This window comes from Coturnix japonica, chromosome 3, assembly GCF_054131305.1.
Source record: "Coturnix japonica strain WE chromosome 3, WE-NBRP24, whole genome shotgun sequence".
Taxonomy (NCBI): domain Eukaryota; kingdom Metazoa; phylum Chordata; class Aves; order Galliformes; family Phasianidae; genus Coturnix; species Coturnix japonica.
In genome coordinates, this window is record NC_140665.1 from 28,459,265 (window position 1) to 28,480,336 (window position 21,072).

Here is a 21,072-nt window from a genome sequence, read left to right on the forward strand (position 1 = left end):
CAGCTGGCTGGCAGGGGGACCAGGGAGTCCCAGCCAGATGGAGAGAGCTCTGCATGTTTCTGTGCATAATGAATCCTTAGCATCTGGAGCAGTGTTACGGAATTCATGAGCTCACATGTCCAGATGACAGAAACCGGGGAGACTGGGACCCAGGAGCTAGGTCTGGTCTGAGCCCAGCTGCTGGAGGGATTCACATTCTATGTATGTTCACAAGTATTCACATAGATGTTTCCCAGTTGTGGGCCTTCCTCCTGATTAGCCAGTCAGAGGACTAGGATGAAGCCCATGGGGCTGCTTATGTTTGTGAGTGCTGAGCGTACCTGTCTGTGCTGACAAGTGTGTACGGCTGTCTATGTATGTGTTGTATACACATCTTCAGGGAATTCACACTCAACCTCAGTCCTGCTTGGGCATGGGGTATATGAATCTGCAGCAGCTTGGCTTCTGGCAAGCGTGTGCACATATACACAGACACACGCACACACAGTTTGTATTCATTTTAATTTAGAAACAGGAGCTGAAGTAAGAATCTATTTTCTGTCTGGGTCAATCTTGAATTGTATAACTTCTGCTGAAGTTTTTGCCAGTTTAGAGTCTGCAACATTCACTAACAATAATAGCACCAACACAGTGCTTACATTGCAATTTATATCTTAAATGTTCTTTGAAAATACCTACTAATTAACTCAATTAATTAAAACAATTAGTCTTTGAGAACACTACATAATCCTTAAGTCACCCAAGTGGAAAGCATTTCTCCTTCTAGCTTTCAAAAACTAAAATATAAGTGCATCACATTCCCTTAATACATGTCATTCTTACTTTGTGCTAATTAACGGCTCATATATTCCTACCTAACAACTAGAAATAAAGAGAGTCAGAGTGCAAGAAAGAGAGAAAGTTGTTAAAAGGAATTTAATTAAGTATTTGTTGAGGAGTAATTATGCATAAATTGCAGGAAAAATAAGTTTTATATTATTAGTACATCTTAATTAGTGTCTTTTTATTATCAGTGTTTAATTTACTCACAGTTGTTTTGCTTTATTTTACACTAAGTGCTTCTTTGTATGCTCTTTACTTATATCTATTACCCCTAACTTTTCCAATTGGTACTAGAACTGGCATTTCTGATGTTATTAAATGTCTACAGGTTCCCAGACTGATTCAGTTGAGTGATAACATCTCAACTTATTTCATATATTCAATGAAATTCATTGTACTATTTCTTGACTTAACTCATAATATATTTTTATAAAGCTATATGAGATATAAAAAATACCTGGGCAAAATGGATTTTTGCATTTAGTGAAAGCAGTAGCCTTCTCCTTACATTTTTGAGATGAAAGGTTAATTACCTAATGGTGCTAAAGGAAAGACGATATTAAATAGTAGAACAGAAAAATGTGAATGAAATCAGAGCATCTTTTGATTCATTGCTGGAATAGGTGACCAGAGCTACCTTGGCTATTGGAGGTCATCAGGTAAATTATTGCTGAATTATGCAGGAATCAACAATTTTATGGATAACAAAAACAGTGATAGTTTTGCACAAGTTTATTGCTTCCAAGGAGCATGACTGACTTACTGACTTCATAAGCATGAAGTGTCTGGTAGCTCCTGAAAGTAGATTCTCAGTTTGTAGTTAAAGATGCAGTTCAAGATTAAGAAGTCTGTCTTGGTCACAGAGGTGGTTACAAATTGCCATTGCAAAATCTGGAGTTCCTGTATGTATTTAATAGTTGTTGTTTAAAAAGATTTTATTAAGCACATTGAAAATATCCATGCCTACACCCTCTTGTGACAGGAATACTGCAGATAATTTCAGTTATTATTGTATCTAGTTGAATCTCACCTTTCAAGGAGAAGGAAATTAACAGATTGTTGTTTGAGGACCAAGCAAGATAGTCTGAAACACTACAGAGAATAGCAAATGATTGTGATTTACAATAGTCTGCATCCTGTTTGCTTTCAAACATGCAATGAAGCAATAGTAATACTGAGCCAAGGTCTGTGAAGTTTTTGTCCCTAACTGCTTTGTCTACAATCTTACTGCATTACATTACAGAGGAAGTAGAATTACGTGAGTTTAACGTAGAAGACGAAACAGTCCTCAGTGCATGCCACACCCTCAGAGTATCAAAGACTCTTCTGTTAACAAGATGCTGGTATGGAAAAAGAGCAAGAGCTAGAACTGGGTGCCTTAGTCATAATTGGGCTATGAGGTACCATTAAAATGTGGACATAAGATGCAGTTTTTGAAATATCTTCAAAGCTAAAAACAAGGATAGGTCTGAAAAGAGCTACTAGGACAACTTATGAAAGATGAGATGAACTTAGCTCATTTAGCCTCACTTAAAAGGAGGGAGAATTGAATTACCTGCCATGGTGTCTTCTAGCCTTGCTTTCTTTTTTGTAAGTGTGAGAAAAGATATAAAAATGTGAACTAAATACACACGAAGGAGAGAAACCATTCCTGTCAAAACAAGAAGAAAACTTTCTACATTAAAGTGCAAAAGATTAGAATATTTCCAACCAGACTGTAAAACATGATATCTATAGGAATAATAGGAAAACAATTTTAAGAATGAACTCTGATGCTTTATGGATAGGGTAAACAATGAAGTTAGCAGTGATAGTTTGAGGCCAGATTTGAGGATCCAGGAATGCCTATATTGCAAAGACTTTCTGCTAGAAATCTACACAAACTTATCTTGAGGGGATGACACCCAAGACTATTCAAACGTGGAAAAGAAATGTAGATTGTTAAGTAAGACAACATCAGCCTCATATGCAACTCAGACAGATAAGATTATGTGGAAGCGTCCCTTCCTCCTTGCTGTGAGTTCATTGTCCTGCTGCACTCTGATTACTTCAATACGTGATCTGTAAGTATCCTGACAGGTACCTGCTTCTACAGACCTCCATGAGAAATTCTCTAGTGGCTAGCAAAAATTTGCCCCTTCAAGAACATAAAGGATTTTAAAAGCTGCTCATTTGATAAGGGTTGTTGTTTGAATGATAACAAAATAAAAATGTTGAACAGAAAAAAAAATGACAAGTAGCTTCTTGAGGGCCACTTTTGATTTCCTTTGGACTTGAAAACACAGAGACATGCCTAAGTAAGAAAAATCAAGTTAGGAAGAAATTCAGAAAGGAAACAGAATAGATCTTAACTGCACTATCAAATAAATTCTGATATTTTTTTCTATATCGTATCTTACATGCTATCAGTGCTCTAAACATATGTGTCTTTTTGCACTCTGACAATTCCCCCATGTTGACATATCAACATCTTAATAGCCATTTCCTGAGAAATTTTCCCTTAATCCCATTTTCAATGCACCCAGAACACGAAGTCAAATCTTGGCATAATTTACATAATTATATGCTCAGCGGATAGACTTTCCTATCAAATAAATGCAGACATTCTTTTAGAATAAATCAGAATAAATTAAATATGCTTCAGGTACGGATATGTACAGGATCCAGTCATTTGTAATATAACGATACTGATATGTCAGAAAGTACAGTACTGTCCTTTTCATGAAAACACAGTTCAGCTAGGGACCCTGAACTCTTCTGAAACCTCTCCTATAAATCAGTCTCATCATTCCTCATATATACAGCTCAGTTCCACCTTCAAAGTCAGTTGAAACTTTAATATTGACTTCAATAGGACTATTATCTATCATCAAGCCAATATTCAAAAGTAAGTAGCCAAAGCAACATTTTTAACAAGTAATACTTGATTTTAAAAAGGGAGTGCAAGATATATGTGAGAAGGAGCAAGAGAGTAAGATGGAAAATAACTGCCAATAGGAATAAAAAAATAAATTCTAAAGGTGATACTAAGGAGAGTGCAATTTCCACATTTTGCTAGTGGAAAAATAGAGCGATTTACTAATGATGGTTGTTGAAGTCCCATCATCACCAAGCGGAGTTTAGATAAAACACTTCCATGCAGAGGATAATCTTAGAGTTATGTCAGAATGGAGGATGGGATAAATAATTTATTTGATATTTTGGCTCTTGCATTCTGCAGTTCTGTCTATCAACTGTGCTCACTTCCTTCTTTCATGAAGTATTTAATCATTTCATAGTACCGTGCACTTTTAATCTTGTGCTGCAATTTCTAGAATTTGTGAAATCACTTTTCATGCAGTATACATTTCAAGTCTCTTCAGGGTAGATTTGTGGCTCTGTATAATTTTCTTTCCTCATAAGAAGTATTTCAAAAAACAAGGTGCAGTCATGAAATGTTCTCTTTACTGGATGACTGTACATGTTCCTTTGATTTTTATCTTTCTTAGTATAAACTTATCATCACATTCTCACAGGAACTTATAATGAAATACGTGAAATACCTTCTGTGAATTTTATGAAAGTTATGATAGCATTCAAATGTTGAAACACAGCTAAGTTTTAACAACTGAGGGAAATACAATGTTCCTCAAACTCAAGAAGATTTATCAGCAGGACATAAATAAATAATCTCAATAACTTGAGCTAACGTATTCATCCATCACTTTGATGAGTCCATTAAAATGCTTACTGGTTGCTACTAGATGGGAATACAGTGCATGACTTTTGATTTGAATTGTTGTTTTGATCTGTATATAGCATCCTACCTTTCATTTTAACCAGCCCTGATTCTTTACTCGTAGTGGAAAGTGCACTTGTTTAAATCAGCCAGGAGGAAGGCAGTTCTGAGTCTTTCATCCCTTTCACTCAACAGGTTAAACTGAATAACATGACATACTAGTAACTTTCATTTGTAAACAGGTTCTCTGTGCTAGTTCTTCATTAACAGATAAGTTAAAATTAGGTAAATTAGGATAAAATTTACTTAACAGTTTTTGATAATGAGGATAGAGACAGGCTTATACGTAGAAAGCTCTGACACTGGGGTCACCAGCTAATAGAGAAGAAGGATAGAAAGGAACAGGTAAAACAACAGTAACAAAACTAAGATAGGTGAGACACCTTTCTCTGTGGCCAGCTGGGAAAAGCAGTGATGGGGTCCCTGTTGACAGTCCCCTCTGGGTGGTATTTTCAGTACAAGGAAAGCAAAACAGTGACAAGCCATTGCCATTCCTTTCCCACAGCACTTTGGTTTTTTTTTTGGGGGGGGACCTGCTCCTACTTCAGTGAATTTTCCTTGTTCATAATGCACTTTATACTGACATCATTTGGGCAAAGGTACTGCACACTGACTGACTTTTGTACATGTATTTCACCAGATAATCCTGACCAGGCATCTAGATGACCATTGTTAACTTTGCTGTGTTGTCAGTTTTGGATTTCCGCAACAGAAACAAAAAGCCACAGGACGAGGTGTAGGAAAGGAGTAGGAGTGGCAATTCCCAGTTCTTTTGGCAATTGTGTTCTTCCCCATGAGAATCCACCATCTGGAGTGCACTACTGTGAAGAAAAGTGTGTGGTAACAACATCACAAAACAGTAATGGAGAAATATTTATCTGGAAAGCTCTGCTGCATGAGCCCAGATGAACTGTAACAGTCAGCTGACACTGTGAAACACCCTCCAAGGCTAGCTCCACAGTTTGGGATTGGTAAATGAGGCCATTACATATAGATATATTTCTACCATTCATGGGCTGCATCTCAGTAGTTCTGAGCATGGAACATGAGTCACAGATTTTTTCCCCCCTGGAAGATTCCCTTACATCTCTGTGAGAACTAAATGGGAATTTCCTACAGCAACACAGATCTCTCATCATCTGCTGATACTGTCCAAAGGTTTGTGTTTCTGTGCAAAAGATGCTGATAACTTCCACGCCTTCTTGGGTTTATCTCACATACAAAAAAGTAAAAAGTAAAAATATACACTTAATGCTTTTCTCCAATGGGACTCACTCTTGACTTTTCATTTTCGGTTCCTTTCAGTCGAAGAAACCAACAAATGTAGAGTGAAATTAGCTCTTTCAGAAGAGGTCAATGTACTTAATTTGCCTTACAAATGATAGAATATTAATCTTCCACAGAATCTGTGCTATTCAGATTTATAATTTATATTCCTATAATGTTCTTATTTTAACAATAAATGCTATTCTGCAAATGTATCTAAAAGGCCATTTTAAAATATTCCCTTCAACACAAAGCTTCTATAACTAACATGAAAAACTGCAGAAAATCATAGCAGTATTTTAATGCCCTCAACAATTTTTCATAGGAAACCAAGAAGATAAGTTTTCTTTTCACTGATATATTTGGCATGCTAGCAGTAAATTGTTGCAAAAAAAGTAGTAATTGATTTATAGTTTTAATCTACTTACAATGAATGTTTTATGAAAATAGTATAAGTTGTTGACTACTCCTAAATGCATCCATAGCAATGGCACATTTTAAAAAAAAAAAAAAATTCATTTAAAAAACACCTGTTTCATCATTTCATAGAGAATTAGCATAAGAATGAATACACTGAATGCTGGTAACATAACAAAAAACAATCCTAAATCATCTAACATTGCAGCATCAGACAGAAGTTATTTGTTCACTTTTTAATATACTCCCTCTCTTAAAATGTTCAAGGCATCCAGTCAGAGTGAAAGAAAAAACAACCATGCAAAACACGTGACTAATCCAGATTTATCTTCAAGAACCAAAATGAAAGGATTGTATGATCTATTAAGAACAACAACAGTAACAACAATAATAACAAAACAGAACTGTGTTTCCTGTTGCAAATAATCTCAAGTTTTGCTGAATGGTGCACTCAAGAGGGGCACAGATATGTCTGTGCATCATTCACTACTTGAAAGTAATAGTTTGGTGATAGGTTGTGAAAAGAAGGATATGGAAAATGCTTTCAGCAGCAGCTGGTTGTTGTTCTAGCATTTAGTCTGTGGTTATGAACAAATCATTCAACCATGCAGGAAATCATGGCCAGCGAGAATAACTGCAAGTGAGGTACACAGGTAGGAGGAACAATCCATGTGTCATAAGCAAATGGGAAAGACATGTTAGTGGGATCCTCCTTGATTTTCTTAGGTCTGCTATTACCAGTATGAATGAAGTAAACAGTTCTAGCCTAGAGAAGAGACAGTGAAAGCACAGTGAAAGGCATGCTGAAAATTTAAGAAATCCTGATTATTTTAATTAGTCAAAATCAATAGGGTACAACATAACAAGGTCAAGAATGAAATAATGTTCTTCAGTAAGAATTACTAGCTAAGCAAAAATGAACTGGGGTATTACTGGAACTAGTCTGCTGTAAGTGGAATGGCAAACAAAACAATCCAGCAGGGTTCAGTGAGGTAAAATTACAAAATTCAATACAAGAACATATAATCATTAATGTAAGAGACAAAAGATTCAAAGTAACCCTCACAATTTGTTCCTGTTTAGGCTAGACTACAGTGTGTTCACCTTTATGCATGATGCTTTAAGAAAGTTATAGAGTACCTGGAGAAAACCTAGAAAGCCATTAGTAATGATCTAATAGTCATGATCTTGGGGAAAATGCCATAAGAATTAGAATATGAACAGAGTAGGTCAGGGTTTGTCTGGGATGGCACTTGCATTTTGGCCCTGATTTGAGATGTTTTTTAAAGAAGATAACTTCTTGAGTCTCTTATACATTTTCTATCACTTTAAATTTATGACAGATTGAGCTGTATATTAAATTTATAGAATTGGATAAATCCATCCATCCATACATGTATGTATCTTTTGTGACTGTTGGAAGTCTTCATATTATCACCAAAAAAAATCAGCAATGACAATGCTATCCATTTTGCACTCACAGTTACCTATCTTACTTGGAAGGAAGGAAGGAAGGAAGGAAGGAAGGAAGGAAGGAAGGAAGGAAGGAAGGAAGGAAGGAAGGAAGGAAGGAAGGAAGGAAGGAAGGAAGGAAGGAAGGAAGGAAGGAAGGAAGGAAGGAAGGAAGGAAGGAAGGAAGGAAGGAAGGAAGGAAGGAAGGAAGGAAGGAAGGAAGGAAGGAAGGAAGGAAGGAAGGAAGGAAGGAAGGAAGGAAGGAAGGAAGGAAGGAAGGATATTGCTTCCTTTTTGTTTTGGTAAACCTTTTCACTAGTAAGTTTATGCAAACACAAACAAAAATCACATTTCAATTCTGAATAACTGGCATGTTGTAATGACAAATAAGGTTTCATTAAAAAATCCAAAATTTGCCTTGCATTGGCAGGTAGGGGTAGAAATGAACCTTAACAGTAAATGTCTTCTTTGACTTTAGCTCACAATTAAAAAGATGATTAACAAAACCCTGCAAGCCAGAGTACAGGAGACAGATTGCAAACAATATCATTGCCAGCAGATTTTAATTTTTTCATTCCTGCTGAGCAAGCTGTGGGGTCATGAAGAACTAACCACACTGAGTGCCTCTTTTAGCTGACTGAGTTGCACAAAGGTTAACAACACAGACCATGTGACAACTGCAAAATGGGGACTAATTTTGTTATTAGGTTTCCCCTCCTGGAGATATTCCAAGGAGTCCTGTAGCTTTTCATGATCAGCAGATAAAGAAAAAGAGGAACTCCAGACTGAACTACAGTGAACAGATGCCCTCCCTCTGGTGTTTAATTTAATTAATTGATGTTTGTTGAAATAAAGCCAATTAACCTGGCTTATCTCTTAATCAATCATGCCTCTGCTTCCATTACTCATCTAGAAAAATGGCATTGTGTGTTTTATGACAGTCAACTGAAACAATTAAAACCAACTTGTTCTACATTGCCTGCAGTAGACTTTGCAATGGAAGATAAGAAACTTTTTTTTTTTGGTGTAGGATAAAGCAGTCAGGCTTTTTAATTAATGACTTTCTGCCTCTGGATCCACTTTAGTTCCTTTTAATATGAGATTGAGAAAGAACTGAGGCATACCACAGCTGGAAGTCTTGCTTAGGTTCACAGAGAACAAAATGTGATTTCTGGACTCCTGAATCTCAGACTTCTGCTGTGGTTAGTAGGAAGAATATTGTACTCTGATGACAACAGCCGTCAAAGGACAGTGTTTCAGGTTGTGTGCCTGTCTTACACTCATGTGAAGATATACAGTATCTATTTCTCAAAGGCCTGTTATCTTTTCATAGAACGTAGTTTTATATAACCTGTTGTGGTTTATCCCCAGGAGGCAGCCAAGTACCACACAGCCACTCGTTCATTCTCTGCAAGTGGGATGGGGGAGAGAACAGTGAAAGTCCCAAATTATGGCATTTATTCACAAGAAACAGCTGTTCATTATTTGTCATCTCTTAAATGTTTGTGAATAGATTTGTGTTCAAATATTTCTCTAGCATTAAATGTTACATCTCACTACATTTCCCTTTTTAAAATAGGGTTTATTTTTAACCATTTCTAATCTTGTTGATATGGAAGTCACTTCAAAGAAAAAAACTTGAAAGTGTATTCTTGGAGACTGCTATCGGTACAGAGTCCTGGCTCTCTAAAGCTTCTTCCAGTACTAAAATGACCTGAGAAGTGTGGCTTTCTATGTGGAAACTGTCCTTATGCAGTAGAACAGATTTGATTCACAGCTCTGTGGAAATCATTAAGATCTTTCAATTAGCTCCTATGTATTCTGCTCATGTCTCTTATATACCTTAATCCCTTACATCATATACTGTAGAAGATTCAAAAATGATAGTAACTATAGAAATGAATCTGAACACGTCAATGCACAAAAGCAAAGAAATTTGAAAACTGTGATCTCTACTGTGGTGTTAACTCAGATGAATTACAAATACCTTTCCTCTAATAAGCAGAATAAATTTTCAATCAAAATCTTGTTAACTGTTCTGTGGCTGATTCTGATGTACTGTTTGTCATTATGTGTACAGAAAGAAAAAAGATTATTTCCAGTCATTTAGCTTCAAGCATTGTCCATAGTAGAATCAATACAAGGCATATGACATATCTCCATGTAGTCCTGAATCCAGATTCAGAAATATACATCCTAGACACGCATCCGTGTAACAGAAGTTATATGTGATAACTGTCTTCTAGAAAAGAGTCTGGGACTGGTTTGTGCTTCCAGCAGTGATCTCAAGACAGTGCTTTAAGACCCCAGGAGTGGGATGGTGATGACCTACTTTTACTGTCTAGCTATCTACAACCTAGCTGCAGTACTAGGAGAACTTGAATTTATGCTAACAAGTAGCACAAACAGTCTCTTATCTAGACCTCAACTCTGCGTAGGAATAGGTTAGAAGTCAATAAAGTGGGTGTGATCTAAGGCAAGCTTTGATGCAAGAATGACCATATAAGCATGGCAAGCAATCTGAAACCAGAAAAAGAGTGGATTTATTTGTGATATTGGGCTTGGTACTGCAATAGTTAGTTTTGTCAAAGCAGCATAAATACAGCAGCCTAGTTGTCTGCCTCTGATTTAAGTTTTTATAAGTTTCAAGTGCATTGAAATCCTACTCTTTAGTTGATACAGTTGGAAGGAAAAAGTATGGAAAGAACATTTCCAGCCCCTAAGCTAGGCTGCGATTATTCATAAGCAATATTTTTGATCCATAAATATATCAGAGGCTTTTCATCATGACCATCCATCTTTGGAGCTTCACCTCTATCCAGACCGAGCATGAGAGAAGCAGAAAGCAGAGCATGCAAAACGAGAAGGAAAACAAAACACTATGGATTAAAATTCTCTCTCTCATCATAGGAAATCACTGGCCTCACAAAGGGACAAATAAATATGGTTGCACATACATTATTAAAAGTAATCGCATTGTTGCTTATTGGTTTAATTAAATACCTAGAAAAAAAAAAAAGTAACAATTCAAGGCACGTTATGAGCAGCAATTACATTAACCTTTAATAATCATCTTTTCCTATTGCACTGTGGTAATGACCACATTAATTAGTAATGAAATGATTAAATATGAAGAGTGTGAACAATACCATGAATCTCTGCATGTGGGCACCTTGCAAGGACTGGCTGGCATTGCATCAAACACACCTTGAAAGGAACATTCAGAGAGTTTTATTTCTGCTGGCTGCAGCCTCTGTGCACTGCAGGAACTCTGAAGCCAGGAGGGGTAAATGAATGGACTGCTGTTTGGGTAAACCGAATGATCTAAAACACAGATGGATAGTGCTGCCTTCCTGGAAAATGCTGTGATCTTGACAGCCCTGCTCCCAGCTAAACTGTGGAAACAAAAAATCTCTCCTAATCCTGAAAAGCACATATCTCAAAGTGCAGCTGATCTTTTTGGCAGTCTGTTTAAGGGCATATGCACAAAAGTGCAGCTTCAGAGTTGTGAGAGGTACATCAGACTTAGGACATGCTGGATGAACGCCACTGGTGTGTACCAGAGCGTACCTTATGCTGTGCTAGAGAGAAAAGCAGAAATGAATGGTGCAGCATGCCTTTCTCACTTATCCCACCCAAATGTATAGAGTCTTTCTCACCAATCCTTTTCCAAAGGCTGCTAGTCAAGTCTATCACCTTCTTCAACATTACAGTCCTTTTCTGAAGGACCAAAGTGGCAATCATTACACCTTAATTATTCAAAGAACTATAAACTCATTACACCAAGGGAGGCTGTTTTCAGAGATTTCATGCCAAAATAGAAGAACATTGACAAGAAAACTTGTGAGGGTGCACCCCCCTTCAGGTATTTACACAAGATGTTTATACAGGTACAGGCATTTGTATGCAGTTTGGTTATTCACCTCCTTCCCTTTTGCATGCCAGTCTGTCTAGTTTTGATCTTTAAAAATCTTACAGTGACCATCCCTCTCTACTCTCACACCAGTCAATGATACCTGGCATCAGTAGGGCACTCAGCACAGGTCTGGCATGCTGGGGGGAGTTCTTTGTTCTCTATTAGCTTTGGCTGATGTTAAGTCACTGATCTGTCATCGGTAGGAGGATGCCAGATTTACAACAATATGACTAGAAACATGCTTTAGGAAGAGGTCATGTAAAATCCTCACCCTGCAACATGTTTTGTTTTGTTTTGTTTTGTTTTTCTGAGGCTACTCAGTGTCACCCAGTGAAGCAGAAATCCCTACAAAGAGCACAGAGACTTTGGAGATCCCAATAGTGCTTCTATGTATTGCATTCTCTTGTAGGTTTGCACAAATCCCATTGCCTAATGACCACTGAAAATCAACAGTAAAACTCTTCCTTCTCATTACAGACACAAATGACAGGTTTTTAGAATGATTAGCTGGAAATTGCATTTTCCATCAGATACAAGCCTAGAGGAGGGAGGGTGCCAGAGAAAGAAGATGCTGATATGTGTTTCTTTGTAATGCAAATGTAGGAACATGCTTTTTATCTTCAGACAAGTGCAAGTGCTTCACAAAGATTTTATTTAAGGCCTGTGTTCTTGTGTATTATAGAAGTGAAGCAAAGAGACCTGCCAGCATTAATGAACTTCTAGGAGCTGTATTATTAATTCCAAGGAATAGAGAGAATCAGAGAAAGAGCGAGCACGTACAGTTTAATGTCAGGCTTATTAACAAAGAGACAAATGCTATTCATGCAAGCAATATGGTAGAACTGAGTCATATCTCTGTTTACTCTGGAGACCTCACAAACAGAAAAACAGTTCTATCTCCATCAACATCTAAATCACACCACTGTGTCTTTAAAGACCCCTTTTTACTGTTTTTCTCACATTTCCATATCATAAAGCTGTGATAGTTGTTGTGACAGGAAGATGGAGTTCAAGGGGATGCATCTGCCTACAAAACACTCATTCTGTTGTGTGCTTGCCTAACATTAAACAGTGATGCAAGTGCACAATGTCATGGCATCCTTTCATTTGCTTTTATTTCTGCTTGGAAATGCGCAAACTGGTCTCCATAGAATAGGGAAAGCTTCACAAACAAGTCAAGAGGTAAAAAGAAAAAGAAAAAACTCAAAAAAAACCACAAGAAATTTTACATCTCAATGTCTTTTTTTTTACTCTTCACTTCTTCTCTAACAGGCACTCTATTAACTCCCAGGTGTTGGTCTCCAAGTAGGTGAGAAAAAGGAGAGCTGATGCATCTGAGGTTATGCAGAAGGGGAGGCAAGGTATTGTTTTCCCCAAATACTCTATGAAGCCCTAGTTATTCAAGCAACCGACCCTTATCACCTATGCAAATACAGTCTCCAAATATACATCTGGTACAGCTTTGGGCTCAGAGGAAAGATCAACTGATTTTGTAAGGTCCTTTCTGTCTTATTCTCTAGAAATCAGTAATTACATAAAATTCAAGCTTGAACTGGCTGATTACTGATAGAGGGAGTATGAAAGTTATTTTTAGGATCATATGAAACCACAGACAGTAGATAAGGAGCTGAACTATATACTACACCAGGTCACACTTTCCAAAAGCACCCAGCAAAATAGAACATTTCCACCCAATGCACATAATCAAGAGGCTGCTGCATAGCAGGCACAGCACTTGTCCTTATTGCTATTTGGACATCCTTGTGAAGAAACAGATAGGCACAGCTTGTTTAGAATGTTGGCATGGAAACCTGTGCTTTAACTGGTTTTCAAAAATGCTACATTCTGAGCAGACCTGTGGAGGGAACAACTTTTGCCTAAATTAAGGCACTTTACCAAAAAAACTTCAGTTGATACATGCTGCTATTAAGCCTTTTTCAGAAAAGCATGTACAGAAGGAGATAAAAAGACAACTTTATTGTAGAAAGATCTCTTAAAGGATTTCTGCATCCTGAGAACCTATTGATTAGAGGCTTTCAAGGGTGCTCTTAATGCTGCATCCCTGTTACACCAAAAATTCTCATTTTACTGAAGTTGGGATGACCTCCTAGAAGCTAATTATTGAAGTACTCTCTTGGACAAGATGTTTCCTAACAGAGATGTTGTTCCCATCTACTACCCCCCGCTCCAAACACAGAGAGGGTTTCCAGTGTAGCCAACCAATACACACGGCCACTTTCAACATCACTCTCACATGCTTGAAAACAAAGTATCACTCTGGTTATTGCAAGATATCTGGTCGGAACTCCAGCTTTCCATGGGAGAACAACAATGTAGCTTCCTTCCACCACTGAAACAGTCAGAAATACGTTACACATTCAATTCTGTTTCTATTTAAACATGTTCACAGTCACTGGGTGATCTGCCTACTGGATCAGGGAAAGGCTGTAGCAGCAATCTATCTAGACTTTAGTAAAGGTTCTGACCCTATCTCTCACAGTATTTTCCCAGAGAATCTGACAACTCGTGGCTTAGACAGGTCCACACTTTGCTAGATAAAATACAGTCTGTCTGTCCAAGCAGAGAGAGTGGTGGTGAAAGGAATTAAATCCAGCTGGCAACCAGTCATGAGCAGTATTCCTTGGGGGTCAGTATTGGAGCCAGACCTGTTTAATATTTTTACTGATAATCTTGGCAGCTTAATCCGGTGCTTAATCTAGCAGTTCACAACCCTACCCACAGCAGTGGGGTTGGAATTAGATTAATTTTGAGGCCCCTTCCAACCCAATCCTATGATTCTATGATCTGGACAAGAGGATTGATTGCACTCTCAGTAAGTTTGTAGGTTACACCAAGTTGGAAGGAAATGTTGATCTGCCTGGGGGGAGGAAAGACCTACAGAGGGATCTGGATAGATTGGATCACTGAGCTGAGGCCAGTGGTATGAAGTTCAACAAGACTGAGTGCCAGGTGGGCACTTATGTCACAACAACCCCATGCAATTGGGGTTACAGGTTTGTGGCAAATTGGCTGGAAAGTTGCACAGTGAAAAAGGATTTGGGGATGTTAGTTGACAGACAACTGCACATGAGCCTGCACTGGGCCCAGGTAACCTAAAAGGCCAAAGGCATCCTGGCTGTTATCAGAAATATTGTAGCCAGCAATGTACTCCGCAGTGGTGAAGCTTCACCTTGAGTACTGCTTTCAGTTTAGGGCCCTTTGCTACAAGGAAGAGATTAAGGCCCTGGAGCATGTCCACAGAAGGGCAACAAAGCTGTGACAAGTCTGGAGCACAAGTCTTTTGGGAAGTGGCTGAGGGAACAAGGATTGTTTAGCTGGTCACTAAGACTCACTTCCCAGAGAAGGAAAGTTCTGTGATACAGACACAGTCCTGGAAGAGGGAGTTAGAAGCTACTACATAGAAGTGAACATGTGGTTTAAAGACAAGAACAGACACTAAGTGACATCATGGCTAAATGTTCAGAGCAGAACTACAGAACAACCCAGCAATCTACAGAACTTGACTTGTAGTCATGTGCCTTCAAAGAGAATAGCCTTTTGAGAACATGCCCTCATTGCCCGCCAGATGCATCAGGTCCATCAGTAAAGATTTAATATCACATCTGGGTTAACTTATGCATCAGAGTATCTTTAAGAATCTGTAACCTAAATCAGGAGCTCAAATACCATTAAAATCCCATTACTGAGATTCTCATTATGTCACCACAGAATAGAAAACTGTTAGTGCTGCAAACTGAAACTCTTTGAAAACAAAAAGCAAATTATATGTATGCATTTATTACTTAAATCAAGTCCCTGCTTGGGATGGGATACAAGGAAGAAAAAGGTATGTAGGAAAGAAAATTGGGAGTGATACTCACTTGTTCTTAATTTGCTCAAGGGGCCAGCACATTTCATTCATTTTAATAGACATTTACAAATCTTAAAACCTCCCTAAGGAGGTTCAGATTTTCTTGTCTATGAAGATTTACTATGCTATTAAGCAAGAAGTGGATTTTTTATTTTATTCTCATGTTACTCTTCCCATTCACTGAAACTGTGAATCACAATTAAATCAGTTAAATTTGGAAGCAAACAGAAAGATTTTGCAGTCTATGGAATCGAATCCCTGTCCTGGGTATTGGTTCATGGAACTGGGAATTGCACTATTGTGAGTGTTGGGGACATGTCTTGAATTACTTAACTCTCTAAACAGTTTACAACTGAAAATCAGATACATTCTACAAGGAAAACTTTCTTGAATAGTATTCTTCTCTATGGGCTTCTCAGAAGCCCATTGAAATGTAGTCATGTTGAAGTCATATATCCTGGCAACTCCCCCATGAAGATTGTTGTACACTGCTCGTTGATTATTCTTTGACTGAACAGAGTAGTGTAAATGGCTGGATCAGCAGAATACGAGACTGAAGTTTATTGTTGTATTAGGGTATTTTTAGGACTATGGAAAGCTGATGCCATCTAACAATCTAGAAAGTGAACCCTTGAGCGTTCCTTTCCTGGAGATGAAAATCGCTAGCTTGGTTACTTTAGATTTCTGTCTCCTTGTTACATCTTATCTCTCACAAGAAGGAAAGGAATTCATAAAACAGTTTATGTACAGATCTATAGGCACAGAGATAACAGCACTACTCTCATTCTCTGCCTTCAGTATAATTCATTTGTAATTACGGAAGGGCAATACCTTGAGGAATATGGAAATAATGAGGAAGAGCTTCATGGTTCAGTAAGGTTTTGGCCATTCCTTTGAGACAGGACTATACATTAAAGTGCTGCAAAGGCACTAATGAAGCATATGGCCAGGACAGATCCAACTACATCATAAGCCAGAAGAATTTCTATCCTTTTTGACCCTAGAATGGTTTAAAACAGAACCAGGATACACAAATTACTCAAGATGCTCAGTTCTAAAGAGCTAGTGTTTGTAAAAGACCCCAGATACAAAACTCTGATCTTATATTTTATCATGTTCTCCGTGTACCACTCCAAAAACACATGTACAGTCATGTATTTGGAAACATAAATATTTCCAGTCCAGAACAAAATGCTGGGCCCTCCCACATAATCTTTCCTAGCAGAAGATGGTGTCAGATTCATCGGAGTAAGAAGAGAGGCTCCACAGTGTAGTGTAACTAGCATTATCTGGTCAAGGAGAATTAATATCTTCACCTCTTCTTTCACTTTCAGAAGCATTCACATTAATCTCACTGACAAAATGAAAGTAGAAGAAAAGAGGATCTCAGGTGTTACTGATGTCAGTCTTACATTGCTGCTCATGCCAAGTTTTATTACTTCAAGTTTCAGGCCCCCCAAAAAGTGCAAAAGGCTCAATTACTCTAAGAGAGCAAGGTTAACCCTTGAGGGCTGCTTTATCAAGACAGCAAGGTGGTCTTTAAGATAGGTATTATATCACCAATGAGGATGAAGGGCAAGACCCCATCAGCTTATTAATGTTTCTAGTCCAGTATTTATTTATACAAATAATTAATTCCTCTGCAGTTCAAACATTTATCAACAATTCCATTACCTAACTCTCCTTTCTTAGCTCTTTGTGAGACTAGGCACACTGACAGCTCCAGTAACCACCATCTAATTAAAGTAATTGTTGGACTGCATTCCTCATTCTGTTTCATGTATAATTATACTCCATGGTAAATCTTGTGGGATTTGAAACAGACTTTTAATCTATTCCACATGAATCAAAAACAACTCCCAAGAAAATATCTTAATAGCCATGTTTAACAGTGTGCTACTTCATTTGCACCAGAGATTTCACATCCTCAGCGCTTCTCACAGATCTTTTCAGTCACATAGAGAGGACAAAAGGCTCTTTCAAAAGGGAAATTCTTTCTAAATTTTTTGTACATTAATTAAGTTGGTTTTAAAGGGAAATCTTTGCTGAATTATTTGGACAAATTCTCTTAGTGAAACTGACTGCTGCTACTCCTGAAGTTTTATGACCAGTAGTACTTTGATTCTGTTCCTCAGGCTAAGTACGATCCACTCACCCTCTCATGAACTCAACTTCCTTATTACGTGTCATGAGATTATTACCAATTTTGATTCAGTGGCAATATGTACTATCACTATTACTTTGTTTAGTGCACCAGCTAATTTCAAGATGTCTTATTCTGACACTGACATCCTTGCAGTTCTTCACTGCAAAGTAATTCTACTACATCTGACACCAAAAATCAAAGGAGAAAACTGGGAGAACTTTTAAAGAGGTTCTTTCACACACAAAGTGCTGGAGTTTGGGTCTAGACTAGACAGACATATTAGCAAGGAAAATCTCTGAGGATAACTGTGTTTACTTTTAAATTCAGCTGCTGGAGTTCAGCATCAATGATCCAGTTGAGTCCAATACAACCTCAGAAATACTATTTTTCTTTTTGTTGAAAACAGCACACTATATCAGCTGATGAGGCACAGATCTTAACTTGCAATCCACATAGAGAGGATTCACTAATTAATCCTTACAATCCTTCAAAACTTCTCTTGTTATTTGAACAGAAAATTGTTCACATTGTCCATGGCATTTCAAGAAAAATATGTTTTTCTTATGGAAGTTTTCAAAACCGCATGAATTTATTACCAGTGTCCAGCTATGCTTCATAAAGACAAAGCAAGGTGAGTCTATCTAATCCTTTAGATGCATCACATACAGTACATACACGTTTCTGACTAGGAAACATTCAAGTATCTTTCTTTCTTTCTCCTCTTAAGTGACTGTAACCATGCCAATAGTTACAATTTGGAACAATAATCTGTGCCATTCATATTGTAACACTATTTTGGTTTACTTGCAGGTTTTCATGCTGGTTAAAATGCCAGATAAGTGGGTCTACAATGTTCATCTTTTATGTTCATCTTATCACATTGTCTTTCTGTAATCACAGTGTATTAAATTGGGAGTGGTCATTAAAAATAGAGTTGGTCAGGCTATTTTTAAGATTAATTAATTGAAGCTTTTTTTTTCTTCCTATCTGATTGATTTGGCAGCCTGAAGTCTCTGGACAAACAATTCTATGGATGTGTTTTTTACAGTTTTAAGGGATTATATACGTATTTAGCTTTACTGTCATGTCATCTGGGCCTGATCTTTGTGCTAACCAATACTTATATAAATGGCAATTAAATTATGCAGGTGGATCTCAATTGGCACAAGTGCTTTATATTGACTCATTACAGAAAACTCTCAGCAGTTCATCAGATATTAGCTGATAGGATTTGCAGCTGATCAAAAACCACATTATTTCCTCTTCCAGACCAAGCAGCATAATGTGCCAAGGCAACATAGGAGGTTCCACTTAGGGCATGCAGTTCCTGCTTGGACAGCTGCTTCCCACAGGCCCAGGACTGCTCTTTGGCATTATCACTTGGCCAGAAAAGCATCTAATCAATGTGCAAAGCCAGCTGTTGAAAACAGGTTTCGTGCATATATCTCATATCTACATCTGTGATCATTTTGTGAAGCTTTTCTAACCTTTTCCAAGTAAAAAAACATCTTTTTTTTTTTTTTCAGAAAATACCGACAAAAAAATAAATAAATAAAAAAAATCACCTTTTCTCAGTGTGATTACTATGCCTTGAGAAAGAACAAAATTCATTGTTCATCAATATTTCTATAATGCAAACAAAAAAGCCTTGCAGATATTCCCCTATGTCTTTGTGAGTGAATACTGCACATTTTAAATGGTAATCTAACAAACTGTCTATGAACAAGTTTCTATTGTAATCCTGCAGTTAGAGCTAGAGTTGCTTGTTAAAAGGTTACATGTTCTGAAAGCAAGAGAACTGATGTTATAGAGGGAACAAAGCTAATCTCAAAATGACAGCAAGCCCAAGGCACTATTTTGTGAATTTCTTTAGAGGGCCAGACACATAAAAATGTTTCAAAAACATTCTATTTTATAAACATTGTCTATAGAGCAGTGCATTTCTACGGGGTTTTCTTACTTTATACCACTCTGGTTTTTTTGTCATCCCATGTACAATCATGAGCAGTATCTTTGCTGTTTATCGGTAATGGCACTGTGCAGTCTGGCATCTCCCCAGCACCAGAGGTGCCAGGATCTGAGGGGTTGTCCAGGTTAATGGGAAACACAAGGACAGCTCCAGGTACCTCTCTGGAATCAAGATAAACACAGGTCAGGTCAGGATGTGGGCTTGGCTCATTAGTACACATGGCCAAGAAGGGTATGGGAAGCCTTCAGAAATGACACCCAACACCATTTTTCAGTCATTTATAACTCATCTCAATATTTAATCTGTCTTTTGTGAAAAAGTCATCCTGCATGTGCTCACTCACTACCCAGGTGACTCAAACTAAGTGGTGCATCTACATGAGATCTCTCACCTCTGCAGCTCCACAATGTATCTGCAGCCCATGATCCTGCTTAGCTGATTCCTAAAAGTGACAAGATGATAAATTACCAGTAGTCTATCTAAAAGACTACACAACCAACACAAATTACAAGAATTCTCAAGAACGATACTTAGAATTAACATTTTCATATTATTTTTTTCTTATTACAATTCCAAAGATTCACAAAAGGATCTTAAATGAAACCATTAACAGGAGTCATACTCCCTGTTGCTGAAAGTTGGATTTTTGGCATAGGTAATAACAGAAGTTATTCAAACAATGCAAGCCAGCAATTTAAATATAGTCAGACAAATCTAAAATTCTGGGGAAAATTGAAGATGTAGAATGCAGTGGTTGATGAATTCTTTCTAATGTGTACAGGCAAACATAGAACAGAGAATTTAGCTATAAAAAATGGCCAGGTAAGGGTTATTAAAGAAAATGCCCAGGATATATTAATTTCTAAATACGAACTGAGTTAAGTCATATAAAAAACCAATCATATGTCAGTTTCTGACCTCTTCCATCTCTCTGGAGTCTGCCCTCACAGCTGACTCAGAAAGAAGAGCAAGAAGAGTTTCTTACATTTGCAAGCACTGGAAAACTGTAAATCAACTTCGAAATAAACAGATAAATAAATAAATAAATCTTTCCTCCCATATTTGGATTTCTTTCAATCCACACTTTCCAAACATAGCAAAACAGACTTGTGTCTTCCTGCAAATTTTCAAACCACTCTTCATTTCTATCTGACCTTCTGTCATCACTAGTAGAAATAAGATGTGAATCGCAGCATTTCAGGATTTCTCTCTAGACATAGAGAAATTGGGAAAGACAAGAGGTTCACTTAAATAAGTACTGGATTGACTAGCAATAGCACATTTCATCCACTTTTAAAGCCATACAATCAACATGAGTAGTAGATGAAAATGCATCATTCTAAATTTCCTTTATTTCAGTCTTTCACTGAAATTTATCAGAGAACTGAAAAATCAAGACACAACAATGTAACCAGATCCTCACAGGCCAAATTTT

At 37.5% G+C, this 21,072-nt stretch overlaps 1 protein-coding gene across 1 annotated transcript in view; it reads right to left on the bottom strand.

Annotated features, from left to right (window-relative positions):
• Positions 1–21,072, bottom strand: part of LOC107311126 (uncharacterized) — a 279,286-nt gene that overhangs the window by 155,463 nt on the left and 102,751 nt on the right. Inside the window, exon 5 of the mRNA XM_085541221.1 lies at positions 20,029–20,079. Within this exon, the coding sequence (XP_085397347.1) occupies positions 20,029–20,079 (51 nt within the window). The remainder of the gene's footprint in view (positions 1–20,028; positions 20,080–21,072) is intronic.